Below are 19,753 nucleotides of genomic sequence, written 5' to 3'. Positions count from 1 at the left end.
GTGTTTGTAACCGGCCCAACTCCTTAAAGGATCATATGTACGTATTATAAACTAAATCAAACTCCGATTAAATATAAAACCATAACAAACCCTACCTCTCTTCATCTTTGATTTCCTGATCGTACGAATTCAGTGGGGACCCCTTCCCTCGAAGTAATTGTTCTCTAATTGCAACAATCCAGCTCTCATCTTGTATCCTGGTTAGTTGTTTTGCATGAATGATTTAGTTATTTGAGATAAATGATCATCCAGTAATCGTTAAATAATTTTACAAGTCGTCAATTGAATTATATGTGGGTTGTAATCGATGATCATGATTTATACGTGCCTGATGATTCTTGGTTATAATAGTCCCTGCCTAATAATCATGTGTACGTGAAGTTGGTGTAACGAGTAGGATGTTTACCTGATGTTTACCTGATGATATTGCACACTGAAATAAGATGCGATGATTATACTAATGCCTTGGTTAATGGACAATGGAATTTCATATATATAAGGGGGGGATAATAATCGGGTCTGGGTGTTCGTATGAAATCGGTTGTATTGTGTTTGATGTAGGGTGTTAATTGAATAGTAGTTAATCTTGATTAATTCCTTATGATTGTCGAATGCGATTTTGGCGAGTGGTCCGAACTAATATATGGTGTCATCAAATAATGCATGAGAATGAATTGAACAGGATTGCTAAGGCATGCTAGTTAATAGGATTAGGATAAGGAGCTGGTTATAGTAATTGAAAATCGTCTGATTGTTTATGGATATATGGGAATCGCATGACTCATTTGCTACACTGATTGCATGCTTTAATTGTTGTTGACACAGTGTGTTCATGAAGGCCATAAACCGAGGTCTTAGTTGTGTTGGGCCGGCCACCAGTATTGGGTAAGGGAGCCCAAGATTTCACTGGGTAAAATTGGACTCAATTAACACGGGAAGTGCATGATTGCTAATGGATCGGGTAGTGGGTATGATTTTGGGCCGTTAATTCGGTTGGGCCGCAACCTAGTGTAATTTTGAATTGATTTAGTTGCAATGAGTGTAATGAACAGGTAATAAACGATGGTCAAATACTTTTGATGGTACAAATGCATAACAGTTTTAAAAGGGTTGTCGGCCATTAGTCTTTTAATTCAATATTGTTCGGTATGTGATCTTATTGCTAGATGTGAATGTGTAACCTTACATGACTTACTGTGTGCAAAACATATGATCTGGATGACTAGGTTATGAGTTATGTTTATTGCATGCATGCGTTACATGTACAGTAAATGTGTTTTGTGTGATCAATGTACACATGAATTGCTTTGAAATGAAAACTGTGGTTCATATGCACGTAAAACTAACTGATATCGTAACCCCTTTAGGACGTACTTGATTAACTGGTAGACTCGTAGATAACCCTACCGAGCAAACCCAAGGTGAGTTCATTGCTATTTTCTCAAGCATGGATCCCAGGGAAGGGATAACGGGTAACGTTCCGATGAGGAATGCATGGGTAACGGGATGTTGGTTATTGTACTCAGTTTTTCTATCATTGTAAGACCACTACATCTACCGGGTCGTTGCTTGTAGGGCAACGGGGGTTATTAGTTGATAGCGCTATTAGGTTTGGCACCCTCACGACGTTCAAGGGGAACGGGCGTGAACTAATTACCTTAAAACATGACCAATGCTTGATAGAGGCATTGGGGTTGGCAATCACATATCATCTGGCCATTCGGTACTCGAGTAATAACAACATCAAAACATCGAAACATCAAACATCTTAACAACAAACAACATAATGCTTTGTAAACTGTTTTACGCACATGATTGGTAACGCAACTTGGTAAACAAACACAAACCTTGAACTCACCAGCGTAGTCTGACACACTTGTTTACATGCTTGTAGGTAATTATTGAAGGAACTTGGGAACTTGCCGTCTGATGCTGCTGGAGTGGTTATGGTCATGATAAACAATTACATTGATTTGGGTTTGATACATTTATACATTTATACTTTTATGCTTCCGCTCAGTACTTTGGTTTTGGTTTAACTTTCAAACGATACATTTCTTTCAATTGGGCATTTTATTACATTATAACTTGTGTTTGATATGATTAGTGGCTCTTTGTTGAATCGTTACACCTCCATTAGGGACACGCCCTAGGTGGTAATTTGGGGGTGTGACAGTTTGGTATCAGAGCCACTGGTTATAGAGAACTCGGTTTTAAAAACGTTTTCATAAAACCAGACTATAACCGAATTGATCCAAACGATGACCATGACACTCAGCTTCAGACTGCAAGGTTCGTTCCTCGTTAGCTTATGCTTTATATACCTAGTAAAAGAAACTATATTTATAGCATGCACGATACGACATGGTAGGCATCATGACACATTGATAGTGTAACGTAACACATACATCTAGTAAATCCTAATCTTGTTGGTAGTGCTTGTTTTGTGTTGATTGGGGTGGGAGAAACTTCAAACATAAGTTAAGAAGCATCGAGAGGAGCATGCAAACCGCCTTATTATCATGGGTGCACACATAATAATAACGCGTGGTGCATGCAAATCCCAATGAGGCTTAACGAGTGTAAGAGGGGTTCTTCCCTGTATGTGTATGAACAGGGTAGTTAATCATTCTCAACGTGATAAACCTGAACACATTCCTCGTTTTCGACCCCTAAATTAGTTCATTTCCATATATAGAAACATGAGTGGACGAAGAAACGGACGTAGCAACTATTGGTTGAAACCTTGTGTGCTTACTCTTTCTGTCATTTTTTTCCCTTTCTGCGTTAATACCCTCTTTTGGAACGTTGTGAGTGTGCATTCTTTCGTTTAACTTGCGTTACGTTATCAACTCGACAGGCATGTCTACACCGTCCGCATCTTCCGACCAATCCCGGGCGCCAGGGAAGGCACCCGCTGATACTCACTCACCCCCGCGTCAGATGGAGACGCGTGCTGCTTATAGGAAGAGACTCGCACAGGGCGGGGAGTCGTCCTCCCGACCTACGCATGCACTACCAGTTAACTCCCTCAGCGCTCAGGCCGAGTCGGCTGTGAGTAAGGCCCTCCGAGATTATAACCAGATTCTAATAGAACAAAACCAAGTCTTAATGGAGCAAAATCAGAAATTACTAAGAAAGGTTGATACCCAAGGAGGGCGATTGGAAGCTCAAGAGAAGCAGATACAGGAACTTATTAGGAGGACTACTGACTTGAAGGCAGAAGCCCTAAAAGGGCGTGAGGTACAAGGTCTGATACTGAGAGACGCTCGAGTGGATCATGAAAGGCTTAACTCGCATGCCGAAAGCATAGGTATGATGGATTGGAGGGTCCATCAGTTGGAGGAAGCCCGCTTTGCACCTGAACCCGAGCCAGCCCCAGTCCCGGCACCTCCCGAACCAGAGGCGGAAGGGTCTGATGAAGAGCCCGAAGAGGAGGAGGAAGAGCCGGAAGAGGAGGAAGAAGAGCCAGAGGAGGTCTCGGATAATGACGGAGACGATGATGATGGTAGTGACCTCGGGGATGGTGACGTGGACGACTGACTCGTCTTTCAATCGTTTATCTAGTTGTTTTTCTTTCAGTTGTTTTCGTATAAACAATCATGGTGATTAAAACTTTTGCGAATATTCGATGTAGTGACTTATATGGTTTAATTTGAATGGATTTCTTATTCTATCGTTTAAGGGATATTTCTTGTATTGAGTCGTCATCTTACCTCTTTTTACCCTTGCACCACAAGAGTCACATCTTTGACTCTACGACAGTTACCTTAATTATGGTAAACCTCTCGCTGGCCTTTGTACTATCCGGTGCCTATGGGTTGATGCAATGCCTCTATTGGTTGATGCGACACTCTTGTAAGTTTTGACATGGTCGTTGACATGGACTTGGTTATCTAGATATCAAGCGGAAAAATTCTCTGCAAACAGAAAAATCGCGCGTCCCCTCTCCCCAGTAGGGAATCCTTATCAGTTTAAGATCATCGTAGTGGTGCCGTTGTTGGCATTGTCACAGTCATGAAAGCCCAGAAGTGTCTACGGAAGGGCTACCCTGCCATACTAACTCTTGCCACCGATTTGCCGCTTTAAGAAAGGAAGATCGAGTGTCTTCCACTTATCCATGAATTTTCTAACATGCATCCTGAAGAGTGAGCTGGTTTACTTCCACATCGTTAGGCGGAATTTCAGGTTGACCTTATGCAATTTCAGATTCCTTATGGGAAACAGAAATCCCTTAGGTTTGCTAGATACTATCACAGCTTCACCATAGGATTTTCGAAGGTTTCGCAACTTCAACCCCTTAGCATAGCGGGGAGCTGTGAATTCCTGAGAAATAAAATCGGAGAACGTCCTTACAGCTTTCGAAACCCAACCCTACAACACGCGAAGCATCGCTTCTATCCGAGGGTACCGATGATCCAGCGATATACCATGATGGTGTTACGGAGAGGAACTGCACGACCTACAACCTCCGGTGGAAACCGTGGTCATTGGATTTAAGTGGGAGGCATTGCTTGGACGGTACCGAAGGCACCAATTAGACCGATCACAAGGGCCTTCAGTGCACCCTTGTTTCAATAGAGCTAATCATGTGAAGGCATCGCTAGAATGGAACTTCCGAACGAACACGGGATTAGGAGAACTATACCCACGCATCCCTGTAGACGAACCTTATCACTTTCACTTGTCATCGCCGCTAGAAGTGAAGCAGTCACAGTTACACGCGTATGTCGTTTTGCAACACTAACCTTTACCCACCAAACTCTGTTTTGGACAAATGATACACTCGCGCGACCGCGATGTGACGAACCTCCCTGTTGTGCATGCCACAGCTGCCTTTACTACTGACATAGCCAGATTCTCATTCCTTCCTTCGGATGTTTAATGGACCCCTGTTTCGCTCGATTCTTTGTACGAACCTCATTAATCCCCTGTTTCTTTGATCGGCAAATGATATAACAACACGCTAACCACCATACCATGATTTCCACTGATCACAAGATTAGCCCCCCAGACGTTGTAAAGTATCTATAGATCGAGTTCGTCGGAACTTACTTCAAACCATTGTTTTAGATCAATTTTCGGGACGAAAATTCTTTCAAGTTGGGGATGATGTGACACCCCGCGAAAACGCTTAACAAAACTAGCTTCCTCAGTGACTGTTTGCTAAATTTCGGGGCGAGATTCCTCTTCAAGTTGGGGATGATGCCACAACTGAGCAAAACCCGCAACAACTCTGATTTCTCACTTCGTTTCTCTCACGCTTGACGCTTGCCAATTTTCGGGACGAAAATTCTTTCAAGTTGGGGATGATGTGACAACCCGAACTTTCAAGGCAAGTAACGCTCCATCTTTTGATCCTTACTCTTCGTTATCTTTCTTTAATACGTTAAAGCATTCTATTCGTATAGCCCATTTATTTAAATATAACATTGGCTCAATAACATAACCTTGGCCCAATATACTAATAGAGGTATGGCAAAGAAAATCGGCCCACTGTGGAATCATTTGCAGCCGGCCCAACTCGTTTATTGATTTGTTTACGGTTTGTTAGGAAAGGAAACCGGCCCAACTCATTTATTGATTTGTTTAGATCGAATAATCAGCCCAACTCCTTATAGGATCATGTGTTTGTAACCGGCCCAACTCCTTAAAGGATCATATGTACGTATTATAAACTAAATCAAACTCCGATTAAATATAAAACCATAACAAACCCTACCTCTCTTCATCTTTGATTTCCTGATCGTACGAATTCAGTGGGGACCCCTTCCCTCGAAGTAATTGTTCTCTAATTGCAACAATCCAGCTCTCATCTTGTATCCTGGTTAGTTGTTTTGCATGAATGATTTAGTTATTTGAGATAAATGATCATCCAGTAATCGTTAAATAATTTTACAAGTCGTCAATTGAATTATATGTGGGTTGTAATCGATGATCATGATTTATACGTGCCGGATGATTCTTGGTTATAATAGTCCCTGCCTAATAATCATGTGTACGTGAAGTTGGTGTAACGAGTAGGATGTTTACCTGATGTTTACCTGATGATATTGCACACTGAAATAAGATGCGATGATTATACTAATGCCTTGGTTAATGGACAATGGAATTTCATATATATAAGGGGGGGGGGGGATAATAATCGGGTCTGGGTGTTCGTATGAAATCGGTTGTATTGTGTTTGATGTAGGGTGTTAATTGAATAGTAGTTAATCTTGATTAATTCCTTATGATTGTCGAATGCGATTTTGGCGAGTGGTCCGAACTAATATATGGTGTCATCAAATAATGCATGAGAATGAATTGAACAGGATTGCTAAGGCATGCTAGTTAATAGGATTAGGATAAGGAGCTGGTTATAGTAATTGAAAATCGTCTGATTGTTTATGGATATATGGGAATCGCATGACTCATTTGCTACACTGATTGCATGCTTTAATTGTTGTTGACACAGTGTGTTCATGAAGGCCATAAACCGAGGTCTTAGTTGTGTTGGGCCGGCCACCAGTATTGGGTAAGGGAGCCCAAGATTTCACTGGGTAAAATTGGACTCAATTAACACGGGAAGTGCATGATTGCTAATGGATCGGGTAGTGGGTATGATTTTGGGCCGTTAATTCGGTTGGGCCGCAACCTAGTGTAATTTTGAATTGATTTAGTTGCAATGAGTGTAATGAACAGGTAATAAACGATGGTCAAATACTTTTGATGGTACAAATGCATAACAGTTTTAAAAGGGTTGTCGGCCATTAGTCTTTTAATTCAATATTGTTCGGTATGTGATCTTATTGCTAGATGTGAATGTGTAACCTTACATGACTTACTGTGTGCAAAACATATGATCTGGATGACTAGGTTATGAGTTATTGTTATTGCATGCATGCGTTACATGTACAGTAAATGTGTTTTGTGTGATCAATGTACACATGAATTTGCTTTGAAATGAAAACTGTGGTTCATATGCACGTAAAACTAACTGATATCGTAACCCCTTTAGGACGTACTTGATTAACTGGTAGACTCGTAGATAACCCTACCGAGCAAACCCAAGGTGAGTTCATTGCTATTTTCTCAAGCATGGATCCCAGGGAAGGGATAACGGGTAACGTTCCGATGAGGAATGCATGGGTAACGGGATGTTGGTTATTGTACTCAGTTTTTCTATCATTGTAAGACCACTACATCTACCGGGTCGTTGCTTGTAGGGCAACGGGGGTTATTAGTTGATAGCGCTATTAGGTTTGGCACCCTCACGACGTTCAAGGGGAACGGGCGTGAACTAATTACCTTAAAACATGACCAATGCTTGATAGAGGCATTGGGGTTGGCAATCACATATCATCTGGCCATTCGGTACTCGAGTAATAACAACATCAAAACATCGAAACATCAAACATCTTAACAACAAACAACATAACGCTTTGTAAACTGTTTTACGCACATGATTGGTAACGCAACTTGGTAAACAAACACAAACCTTGAACTCACCAGCGTAGTCTGACACACTTGTTTACATGCTTGTAGGTAATTATTGAAGGAACTTGGGAACTTGCCGTCTGATGCTGCTGGAGTGGTTATGGTCATGATAAACAATTACATTGATTTGGGTTTGATACATTTATACATTTATACTTTTATGCTTCCGCTCAGTACTTTGGTTTTGGTTTAACTTTCAAACGATACATTTCTTTCAATTGGGCATTTTATTACATTATAACTTGTGTTTGATATGATTAGTGGCTCTTTGTTGAATCGTTACACCTCCATTAGGGACACGCCCTAGGTGGTAATTTGGGGGTGTGACATTTTGTAATGGTACAAAAAACTTAATTAAATATGTGGTTGAATGGTGTCAGTGTTTGATGTTATTATCATTGTCTTTATACTATGTAAGAATGATTTATTGATGTTAATTAGATTCCACAATAAAATGCAGTTGATTATCCTTCAAATTTTATACACAAACCATTATTACAAGCGTGTTTTGTTTTCTTAATATTTGCTTGCTTATTTTTCAAAAGAAGAGGAATAAAACATTAGAAATCGTCATTACTGCCGTTGTTTTTAAAATTTTGTTTTAATATTCTTTAAACCATATAAGCTAAAAAATAAAAATAAATAACTAAAACCTAAATATATTTTTCGATTATGAAGAAATATATGTTTTCTTTAAACCATATAAGCTAAAAAATAAAAATAAATAACTAAAACCTAAATATATTTTTTCGATTATGAAGAAAGATATGTTTTCAAATTCATTATGATTTGACTTTTATAAACAATGGATCTAATGGATAATCTACTTTTATTTTTATATAGTTACTAAAACTGTTTTAAATATATATATTAATCAAATTATAGAAACTCTTAAATATTATTTCAAACAAGAAGGTGCTGCTTAAATTGTTTAGTGTTCTTTATGCTATGATTATGAATGAATAAAAAACAAGTTTGATGTTCTCAGTATTACATTTCATTAATTTTTACTCATACAGACGTTCTTATCATTTATTCATCCACCTTATTCATCATGCAATTTTTCATTTAGTAATATATATTTATTTATTATTTGTTTAGAAAGATAGATTAATAACCCGTGAGTATTCACGGGTTATAACCTAGTATATATATATATAATGTACGATATACTTTTTTATGTTAACTTCATATTACTTTTCACTATTTTTTATTATTTATGGTAAAAAGCTAGAAATCTTTTTATATACCTCTTAAATAGCAAATTAATACATCCATATTTATGGTATCTTTTAATTTTTTATTACAATTATTTGTAACATGTTTTATATTATTTTAAAAAAATCTTTAATTGAAGTATAGTCTTGCTATACATTAAAAAATCAACTGTTTATAACATAAAAAAGTAGTTGTTGTGTTGTGTGTATAACATGTTTAATTATTATTGTTGCGTAATAATTTTTATAATTTATTTAATTATGGATGTACGATGTGCGTAATTATCGTTATAAGTTGTGTAATTACGAGATATGAACAAATTATTTTCACATTATATATATATGTTACCCATGTAGTACACGGGTTGCTAACCTAGTTTATTATATATAACATATAATTTTTTTTTAAACTTTGAGCATTTTAGGGGCTGTTTGGCAACTTATAAATGGTTAAGTGCTGAACTAGGAAGAGGTTTGAACCATTAAGTGCTGAACCAGTAAAAGATCAGAACCATTAAGAGCCAGTATAATGCTTAATAGTTCAGACGCAAATGTCTAACCAATTCAGATTAGTGGTCTTAGCCATTCAGACTCTGTATAATATTTAACCATTCGGAGGCAAATGTCTGAACCATTCAGACATCTGCTCACGAAACAAAAAGTCTGAACCAATAAGAGGTTTAAACCATTAAAAACCCCGTTAAAAGCTAAACAAACAGCCCATTAGCAATTTGAGCCTCGTGCCGTCTCTCAACTTGCAAAGGCTCAAAATTGGCCCTGCACCTCATTTTCGGAAGGCTCACAAAGAGACCCTTGGAGTTGCCTTCTAGACCTTTTCACATAAAAAACCAACAGTATTAGTAAAGAATATTAAATTAATTTGATTATAAATCAATTTAAATACAGTTATTTTAAAATTAAAAAAAAAGATATTTGCTACACTGAACTTGTAGTAAAATACACAATTAAAAACATAAAGATTAATTTTAAATAATATTAAATTATTATCATTATTGTTATTATTTAACGATCAAAGCAAAGAATTTTATTGCCAAAAAACTGGGCCAAAAAGAAGCTAGAAGTCCCTACAATCGTCCAAAAAACACAATTAAGTTACAAGGTCTTTAATATTAAAACCTAACCAACTCTCTCAATTTAAAGCCTCCGAAGTAGACCTATTTTTCAACCAAATAAAAGTGTCCTCTTCGATGTTGTTGACCATTTTCATCACCGAGTAAGTCTTTCCATCAAAAATATTCTCGTTCCTATACTTCCATATTCTCCACATAGTCGAAAAGAAAACCGCATCGATCAATCTCTTCTACGTTTTGGAGCCGCTTGCCTTGTCCACCGACGTCATCACATCATGAAGAAAAAAAAAAACTATAATAACTCCGTTTAAACACCAAGTATTTTGAAGAAAAAAAAAAACTATTTGCTACACTGAATTTGTAGTTAAAAAAACATTTAAAAAGACAAAAGAAGGTAAGTCATGTGTCCTTATTATGATATACAAATTATAAAATAATAATATCAACAGTCTTCAATCTTCACGCCTTGAGTCACATGAGTGGCACGTCACAGCACACCGCAACGCCAAAGAATCCGACAAGTTGGTAGTAGATATTTTATTAAACCGAAGAGGAAAACATAAACGTAATATCATCTGAGTTTCGATTAGCATATCTTACACAAAATTTAATACGAACCTAGTGTTAGGCGTTGAGAGTTTGGTTGTTTTTTTTACAATGCTACACAGTGTGACTTTGACCGTTATCGATTCGGCTCATCGGAAATCATAGAAATGAATAAAAATATCGGTTTTGAAAATATCGATAGTGGAAATGATGATGTTCGCTCATTATTGGTTCGGTACGTCTAGGTATCACAACAGCAATTACACCCACTATAGCATACAATACTAAAGATTACTCAATTTTAAATAAAACTCCGCATCCAAAAAAACATATTGGAATGGTGAAAAAAACTAAATACAACCAAGGATTTTGTTTTGCAAAAAAAAAAAAAAAAAAATCACCAAAGAAAATTATGGGTTTCCCCTTCCATACGTGCAGGGTGGACCCATATAAAGTGGGTCGGGGTCCTTGGACCCTAATATTAAAAAAAATAGTAGATTCGATATATTAAATTGTGTAAGGACCCTAAAAATACAATTAGGTGGTTACATAAAAAGAAAAGTAAACCTGGAGTATTGGTAAATCCCTCACTTTACCGACAAGAGTTCTTGGGTTCAAGCCTTCTATAGGTCGTTTTTCCTGTTTTTTTTTTTTTTTTTAAATCCAGTTCAAACCTCACTATGACCCGACCCAAACGAGAGTTGAGAGTATTCGGGGAGTACTCGCCTAGGCGGAGAGTATTCGGGAGAACCCGTAGTGGTGTGGATTTGGGGCTTTTTTTGCCCGAAAACGCCAAAGCACGCCCCGTTCATGGCCCCCTTGAGCGTTTTTTTTTTTTTTTTTGGTTTTTTTGTCCCAAGCGTTTTAAAAACAACGCCAAAGCCCCATTTTGATGGCCCAATCACATGTAAGCCCTATCTTCTTTAGTCAATCATTTATTTTATAGTTTTTTTATTTATTTAATTCTTTACACCCCTTTTAACATAATGCTCACATCCCCACTACGCTCATTTTAGAAAAATGCCCCTTTGTTGACTAGCACGACACGTGACGAACAACGCTCAAAGATAAGGAATTATTCACCCCAACCATGATGCATGATCTTATTACTAATAAAAATCAGCAGTAAGAACTTGATAGATACTAGTTTCTACTGACTGAGTTATTGTTAATGGAAAATAACATTAGTAACTTATTATCAATGAGTTGTCACTGGCCAGTTGTTATGGACGGTATAAGTTTCCACGGAAGATTTGGTACCGACATTTTAGTTCCTACTAATTAATCAAGAGATGAAGATAGATCAAATCAAGACTTTCCTAATTATTAAAGAGTCGTCACGAGACTGTAAACAATAACATTTAGGGCTGTCCAAAAAGCTTGCGGCTCATAGCTCGCTTGGATTTAGCTTGGAAAAAGCTCGCTCGGTGTGGCTCGGTTAGAAAGTGAGCCGAAATCGTCCTTGAGGTTTAGGCCTGTTTGACAGTTTCATCCAAAATGACTTTTTTGTGCCAAACCACCCTTCACCTTTGGCATTTTTAGTCATTTTATCCAACCCACTAACTTAGTTTACTTTTTATGTTAAGTTAAAGGATATTTTGATAAAACTAGCAAATATAAAACCTCGGAAACGATTTTGGCAATTTACTTAAACTCCTTTTAATTTCTTTTATTTAATTAATTTTGTCACATATATATAAAACAAAATATACATGTAGTTGTTATAAAAAAAATTAATAGTTTTATCACATAATTTTTATAAATTTTCATCCAAACCACTAACTCAGTTTATTTTTCTGTTAAAGTGAAGGATATTTTATATTTTATAAATTAAGACAGAAATTAATATCCAGTTTTTTTTATATAGATCAGATTTATAAAGAGAAAACGAATTATAAAATAAATATCAATGGTGTGCATCACATAACAATAGATTACAACTTTTAGTATTTAATCAAGTGTAGAGATAGAAAAAAAATTGTAAAACGTTACATATTTTTAAATGTGTTGAGCACCTAAGAAATATGTTGGCAGAAATAAAATATTTATCTAATTAAGATTATGAGGGTAACTAACTAATATTTATTCTTAGTGGTTTGATTAACGAAACTTTTGGTTCATGACATTATACCTACTATTTGGTGGTTAATTTTAAGGTTTGGTAACGATACGTTGTTTGATAAGGAGGGGGCTGTGGCTTCTGTTTTTTTTAGGAGTGAATTTAAAAGAGTAGAAGATGATAAGATTTGTTTATTTGACATTTTTCTATATGGTCACTAGCATTTTAGTTTTATAAAATCTAGAGGTTGAAGTAGATTTTATTTTTATAAAACTGATGTATATAAAAAAATTGAAAATTAATTTTTGTCTTACTTTATAAAACTTATTAGATCCTTCACCTTAATAAAAAAAATAACTGAGTTAGTGGTTGGATGAAAATTTATAAACATTATGAGACAAAACTATTAATTTTTTTATAAGAAGTGCATGTGTATTATGTTTTATATATATGTGACAAAATTAATTAAATAAAAGAAATTAAAAAAAATTAAGTAAATTGCCAAAATCGTACCTGAGGTTTTATATTTGTCAGTTTCATCTAAATATCTTTCAACTTAACATAAAAAGTAAACTAAGTTAGTGGTTTAGATGAAAATGGCAAAAAATGCCAAAGGTGAAGGGCTCTTTGGCACAAGAAAAATCATTTTTGAAGAAACTGACAAACAGATCTAAACCTCAGGAACGATTGTGGCAATTTACTCTTTTAAATAATATCAATATTAAGAACGTTTAAAACTAGTTGGTAGGATCAATAATCAAATGTTTCCAATTAGCTCAACCATCCTGTTTGTCTCCTTCAAATGTCATTCAGTTTTGGTTGTTTGTTTGTTTGTTAGTTATTGTTATATAACTATGAAGGAAGATATAAAAGAAAAACATACAAAATGGTAAATAAGAGTTTTTTATCAACACCGACGGTTTCGTTGGGTTATTGTTATTGATCAACACCGACACTTGTATATTTTAAACATCAAACATGTTACGGTCGTCAAACTTTTTACGAAGCCAAAGTTTCTTAAAAGAATGGACCCATAACATAATATATTTTTTTACCACATGTATCGTCCGTGTCCATTTAATTAAAAAAACCCTAGTTGTGGGACATACTTTCCATTTAATAGATGTATCAATCACTAGATCTTAAATCTTAAATTTATAATAAAGAAAATCATAAAAATAATTATTTTTAGGCATATCAATACTTTTATTTATGTTAGACAAGATTTTACCTCTATGGTGGTTATATATTTGAAATTTTTTCATGTATTTACGTATGTGGAAGTTTTCTGAGCTTTTCATTTCATCATTGCTTCAACCTAGCTTGTTCAATTTGGATATCCTTCTTGTTCACGAAAGGCATGAGATATTAAACTTATCTAATCTATAACTCACACTTAAAATACTTGATAGTGTATTTTTTGTATGCGCATAGCTTAGTGTATCTATATATAATAAACAAACAAAGTGTGGGACACGTGGCGCGTTGTGGTGCAACCTTACTAGATTTTTAGTGGGAAAATGTGAGAATCCTTATTTTTTTACACGGGATCCGAATTTGGGACAACCATACCTGGTTTTTTGACCCGGGTATATAAATCATGGAATAACCTAATTCCCTCATTCTTCTCATTCAAGCGACTTCCAGGATACGTTTTTTTTTTTTTTACAAAACCCTATCATCGGCAATTATCTATCTCCTTCTTCATATGGTTGTAAATGGTTTGTTCTTCATCTTCATCTTCTTCGTATCATGATTTCTTTTTCTTCATAACATGTTCGATATTATCAGGTTTTGATTTAGATTCATGGTTGTTATTTTTCTGATATTTTTCTCTCTCTAGATTACTCTCTCACTCCTTCACTACCATTTCTAGGGTTTACAATTCAACCTTTCGCACCATCTACAAATCCTTTGGGTACACTCTCATCACATCTGTTTCCAATTTAGGGTTTCAACTTTCAAGCAATCGGAAGTTCTGTTTAGTTACGGTGATTATTCAGTGCTACATTTGATTATTCTGTATGTCTACTTTATTGCAGCTTTTGTTTGTTTAATTGTTTGATCCGAGAATTTCCAGGAGTATTGTTTTGTAGTTCCGGATTGGATTTAAAAAAATTATTAATTAATTATTTTTTTAATTTGGGGATTTATACTTGAAAAGAGTGGATTATTGGATTGACTAAAATTAAAATTAGTTGAATTTTTTTTAATATTATTGTTTTCTGTTTTAATTTTGGGGATTTATGCTTGAAAAGAATAGATTATGGATATTACTGGATTGAAAATTAAAATTAGTAGCATTTTTTTTTTGAATATTATTATTTTCTGTTTAGGTTTGGGGATCTATGCTTGAAAAGAGTAGATTATGGATATTACTGGATTGGCTAAAATTAAAATTTAGTTGCATTTTTTTTAATATTATTATTTTCTATTTTAATTTTTGGTCTCTACAAGTCTAATGGTAGTAGATAGATAGATATATAAACCGAGTTTTTCACCGAATGCTTCTTGCCCGAGTTCATGGTACCTATCGAACCGTTTTCCAGGTACCATTTCATGCATTTCTACCATCTGCCATAGTGTGTACAATGTTATTACCCATGACAGAATAAGTATTACCACACCTGGTCCCCTGTTTTCAACACCAATATCTCTGGTTAGTATGTTTTAAAGATCTATATTATGTTTTTTTTGTAGTGAAATATTTTTAGTTTTTTAGCTTTTTTATTTAATTTTGTTGGTTTACTACATACCCTGATCATTCTTTGTTCTAAATATTGCGTTTTACCCAACCTCATTGGTTAGCAGGGTATTGATGGGGTCCGTGAGTTTTCTGATAACAAGTTCTCATGGTTACCAAAAATAAATGTTTGTTTTGACAGTACATGCCCTGATCGAAAATCTTGTATGCTTGACTTGAAAGCAGACTGATTTTGTCTTTAGTTGGTATTATCTTGATTTTCGATAAAAGTATTATTTGGGTTTGTTAACTTATTGTCGAAGTATTACCATCCGAGATTCGACATGGCATATGGAAGACTTAAAACTCCAGCTCCAACCATTGCGGTTACATTGTGGAAAGTGGCATAATACCATTTCGCATGTCTTGATGAAGTAATTGGAAGCCAATCATCTATTGCCTTTTGCTCTGCTGTCCTTTCATACTGTTATCACATAGTTATGAAGACAATAAAGGTACATGTTATTTTATTAATGACTTTTTTATATATTCTGCTTCGCTAAGTTTATGCGTATGCTGGATCTAATTATAGATAGATCAAGCACACATCTTTGATAATCTTTTTGTGCATTTGATCTCACAACAATCTAATGTAGGTAGATATTTTAATAAAGATAGTTTGAAACATGATGGAAGAATAACCTCATAAGAGCCTTACAAAACTGGGTGTATCTTCGGTTTGACTGTTTGGGTCGAAGCTTGACTTTACGTCGTCTGTATATTGAGTTCCCATTCTCTTTGCAACGAAGATGATATCCCGGAAAGATGAAACAGAAAACAGTAGTGAATGCGGTTATTTAAGTGCTAATTTGCTTGAGGAAATCTGTGCATATATGACAATATCTGCCGGCTGAATATTCTGTATTTAGCAGGCTGTGTGTTAAAAAGTCTTAAAGATCTTAATCAAACATGACTTTGGAAACTACATAAAATGTCTTTTCTATAAGTGCCAAATGTCGCATATGTATTTACTGAACATGAAAGGGAAAGATATGTATGTGCAGGTTAGGTAGTGTTGTTGATTTGGATGATGGCCTAAATAGAGATTAATATCGTTTGTAGGAGTGGCTTGGTAGTAACAAGACGAATTTCATGAAGATTTCTCCCATATCCGTTCCGATTTTGCTCTCAATGGCGGTTCTAGGGTTCGATGTCAAGAACCGCAAGGTGAAAAACAAAGATCCAGGTATGTTTTCCTTTTACCTAATCCTTTGATTTCATGGTGGCTGATGTATCACGGTTGTCTCCCACATCACAACCATGTCTGGTGGCACCATATGGATGAAGATCGGAGTTCAGATCTTGCGGTGGACGAGGTTTCAAACTCCGTCTGGGTAAAAAAAAGGAAAATTCTGGTTGCCTTGGCGGAGGAGGGTTTTCAACCATTTAGACACCCTAGAGGTGGAGGAGGGTTTTGTTTTGTGGATGGAGACGATGATTTTTTGGCTGGTAGGTGTACGTTTGATTTTTCTTAGGGTTTTTTTTTGTTGTTTATTGATTATTAATGTTACAAAAATGCATTGCAGGTTGATTTGAAGCATCTGATGATGCTGGTTTTAGCACAGATCTTCATGTGGGTAATCGTTATAGTAGGTATAATTAATTATTATTAGTATATTAAGGCTTGATTTGACTAAAATTTTACACTAAGTAGTGCAACTGGAGTACTGGACCTCACTTGCAGTAGTGAATGTAATTTTGATTTTTTTGTTCTCAGTTTTTAGTTCATGTATATAAAAAATAAAACAACTCTACGTTTCTTAGTTTTTAGTACTGTAAGTTTAACTATAATGACCATTTGTTACACATATTAAATATTGTTCTCGTGGGCTTGAATTGCTAATTGCGTAGGTGATAAGTATAGCCTGTTGTGTGTTTTATACCATGTGCGGAAATTATGCTTTGAATGAAAGCAACACATTTGGGCGAAAAGATTCACTTTGGAAAACTTGAGAGCAAAGTGAATTGCTAGTTAAAGATGAATGCAAATCTTGGTTTGCTCAAGTTGGGCCAGCCCGTGATCATCCACTTCTTTTTAAGTGGACTGTATTTGGAGAGGTACATGTTCTTTTTTGCTATATTTGATGTCTGTTATCAGGTTGTGATTTAACTTTCTTTGGTTTCTGTGTTTTCTTTTAGTCTTCAGATGAACTTTCGCCAATATACACATTATGGGCAACATTTATCGGTCTATATATTGCAAATTTTGTCGTGGAAAGATCAACTGGGTAAGCCGGTCTATATGTTGTGTTGTTATTTTGTCATCTTATTAGTTATCTGTCTTTATTACATCAGATGGGCTCTTACCCACCCTCTATCAGCCGAAGAAATCGAGAGGTTGAAGGATGAGCAACGAAAGCCTAAGTTCTTGGATATGGTTCCTTGGTACTCAGGGTATATCCACTCTCTTTACATACATGCATATGGTGTTTATACTTATAAATGGGGGTATAAATAGATAAATATTGTGTTTCAGGACATCTTCAGATCTATTCAAGACTGCTTTTGACCTCCTTGTGTCTGTAACTGTTTTTATGGGGCGATTTGATATGCGTATGATGCAGGTCTTAGATATTTTTATTCTGTTTTTATACTTATTTTCTTGACTATTACTTCTTTTTTCTTTTGTTTATGGGTTACCAAGTATGACTCATTTTGTAGGCTGCAATGAATGGCACTCGTGAAGGGGCTAAACAAGAAGATTTCCTATATGACCATTTTAGGGAAAATGATGACTTTTGGTTTGACTTTATGGCTGATACAGGCGATGGTGGCAACTCCTCCTATTCTGTTGCTCGCCTTCTTGCTCAACCTTCACTTGATGGTAGGACCAAAGATTCTTCGATTAAATTGCCTCGTGGGGACCTTCTTCTTATTGTAGGCGATCTCGCGTAAGTTCACCTTTTTAAGTGTTTTTTCATCACTTTTTATTAATGTAAGCAATGGTGTATCAAAATATCATATTCAGGTACCCTTATCCCTCACCAGACACTTATGAAAAGCGTTTCTTTTATCCTTTCGAGGAGGCTCCTCGGCCACCTTCATGGTATAAAGAAGAGCATATAGCTATAAACAAGCCTGAGTTGCCTGTTGGCATTTCTGATCTAAAACAGTACGACGGGCCACAATGCTTTGTTATCCCCGGAAACCATGGTGGGTACTTTGTCGAAATTTTAGTTTCTCTAAGTTCAAATTCATGGTTTTTTGTTCTTTTTCAGATTGATTTGATGGACTTCAAACTTTTATGAGGTATATATGTCACAAGAGTTGGTTAGGTGGATGGTTAATGCCCCAAACGAAAAGCTACTTTGCTTTTGCAGCTCCCCAAAGGATGGTGGGTGTTTGGTCTTGATTTAGCACTTCAAAGCGATATCGATAGTTATCAGTTCAAGTTTTTCTCAGAGCTCATAAGCGATAAGGTTAAAGAGAATGATTCTGTGATTGTTATGACACATGCACCAAATTGGATTCTTGATTACTACTGGAATGAACCCAGTGGAAAGAATGTGTCACACCTTATACGTGATCATTTAGTAGGAAGGTGTAAACTTAGCTGGAGATTCACATCATTATGCGACATTCATATGTTTAATTATTCAGTTTAAAATGTAGCAAAATAACATCTATGAGGTCTTAAAAAATGAAACTGAAACCTTAAATGTGAATACTGTGTTTCCAGAATTACTAGGTTTTTTTTTTTTGAAGAAGATGGGATTTTAATTAGGGAAAGGGGGTTATAAGTTATAACATCTATTTTGTAAAATAGTTTTTTTTTAGCTAGAACTACAAATTTGATAATTGTTTGTCTGCATTTTAGGCGGTTTTTACGTGTACTACGTTTAGGGAGGAGGGGGAACCATTCGGGTAAGGTGTGCGGTCTGTTTTCACGGGTATGCATACATGCTTAGCGTAGGGTGTGCGGCTTGTCAGTGATTTAGTGTAAAAATAAACTTGCTTCTTCGAGTCATGTCATATGGTCATGTGTTATAAGGTCATTCCTTTACATTTGTGTATATAATAGAACGGGTTTCTCCGGATACATTGGTTGTATTAAAGATGAAGTGCATATGTAACGTTTGTTCATCGCAGGTGGCTACTGTAGCTGGATGCATATATGTGATCACTAATATGAGCTTCAGCGGCCCTTTTATTGGTACCGGTTAGTTTTTCTCCTCCTGATATGTTGCGTGAGTTGCGTCTACCGATTTATAATCAAGTGCAACATTGATTGTGTTTCTCTCACAGGTAGTAGAGCTGCCAGAAGGGCATTTGAGTTTGGACGGACGTATGTGGTGAAACCTAAAGGCAAACACCAGGCAACCATTGTCTGGTTGCATGGCCTCGGTGATAATGGTTCAAGGTAATATTTTCTTCTGTTTCTACACGAATAAAGTACCAGATGATAGCGACCGAGATTCGTATTTTGTGTTCGTATTTTCATATCGTTTTTTTTTGGCAGCTGGTCACAGCTCTTGGAGACGCTTTCACTTCCAAATGTAAGGATACATTTACTGTAATTTGTTAAAAGAATGCCGCTAAGGCCTTGCTTATCATGTCTTTAAGTAGATCTACCCAAAATACACTAACCTAATTATTCGAACATACTTGAGTACTTAAC

The 19,753-nt window shown here is 35.9% G+C and overlaps 1 protein-coding gene and 1 long non-coding RNA gene across 2 annotated transcripts; both read left to right on the top strand.

Annotated features, from left to right (window-relative positions):
* The first annotated feature begins 14,872 nt into the window (after nt 1-14,872).
* LOC110941487 lies at nt 14,873-16,479 on the top strand. Its single transcript, XR_004874649.1, has 2 exons — nt 14,873-15,590; nt 16,140-16,479. It is a non-coding gene; the product is annotated as an uncharacterized LOC110941487 (long non-coding RNA).
* Nucleotides 16,480-17,113: 634 nt separating this feature from the next.
* On the top strand, nt 17,114-18,698 carry LOC110943731. Its single transcript, XM_035981238.1, has 6 exons — nt 17,114-17,193; nt 17,275-17,529; nt 17,612-17,699; nt 17,797-18,026; nt 18,104-18,288; nt 18,354-18,698. Exons 1-6 carry the CDS (start codon nt 17,114-17,116, stop codon nt 18,356-18,358), a joined length of 843 nt encoding a protein of 280 aa, XP_035837131.1. The 3' UTR covers nt 18,359-18,698.
* The last annotated feature ends 1,055 nt before the right edge of the window (nt 18,699-19,753 follow it).

The sequence above is a fragment of the Helianthus annuus genome, chromosome 12 (assembly GCF_002127325.2).
Source record: "Helianthus annuus cultivar XRQ/B chromosome 12, HanXRQr2.0-SUNRISE, whole genome shotgun sequence".
NCBI lineage: Eukaryota > Viridiplantae > Streptophyta > Magnoliopsida > Asterales > Asteraceae > Helianthus > Helianthus annuus.
This window is presented reverse-complemented; position numbering and strand designations above follow the sequence as displayed.

Bases quoted from the DNA above. Each gene is read 5' to 3' on its own strand.
- LOC110943731 (XM_035981238.1), top strand. From the start codon at position 17,114: ATGAATGCAAATCTTGGTTTGCTCAAGTTGGGCCAGCCCGTGATCATC. The intron at 17,530-17,611 runs GTATATCCACTC...ATTGTGTTTCAG, and splicing joins ATGGTTCCTTGGTACTCAGG to GACATCTTCAGATCTATTCA. The intron at 17,700-17,796 runs GTCTTAGATATT...CTCATTTTGTAG, and splicing joins TTGATATGCGTATGATGCAG to GCTGCAATGAATGGCACTCG.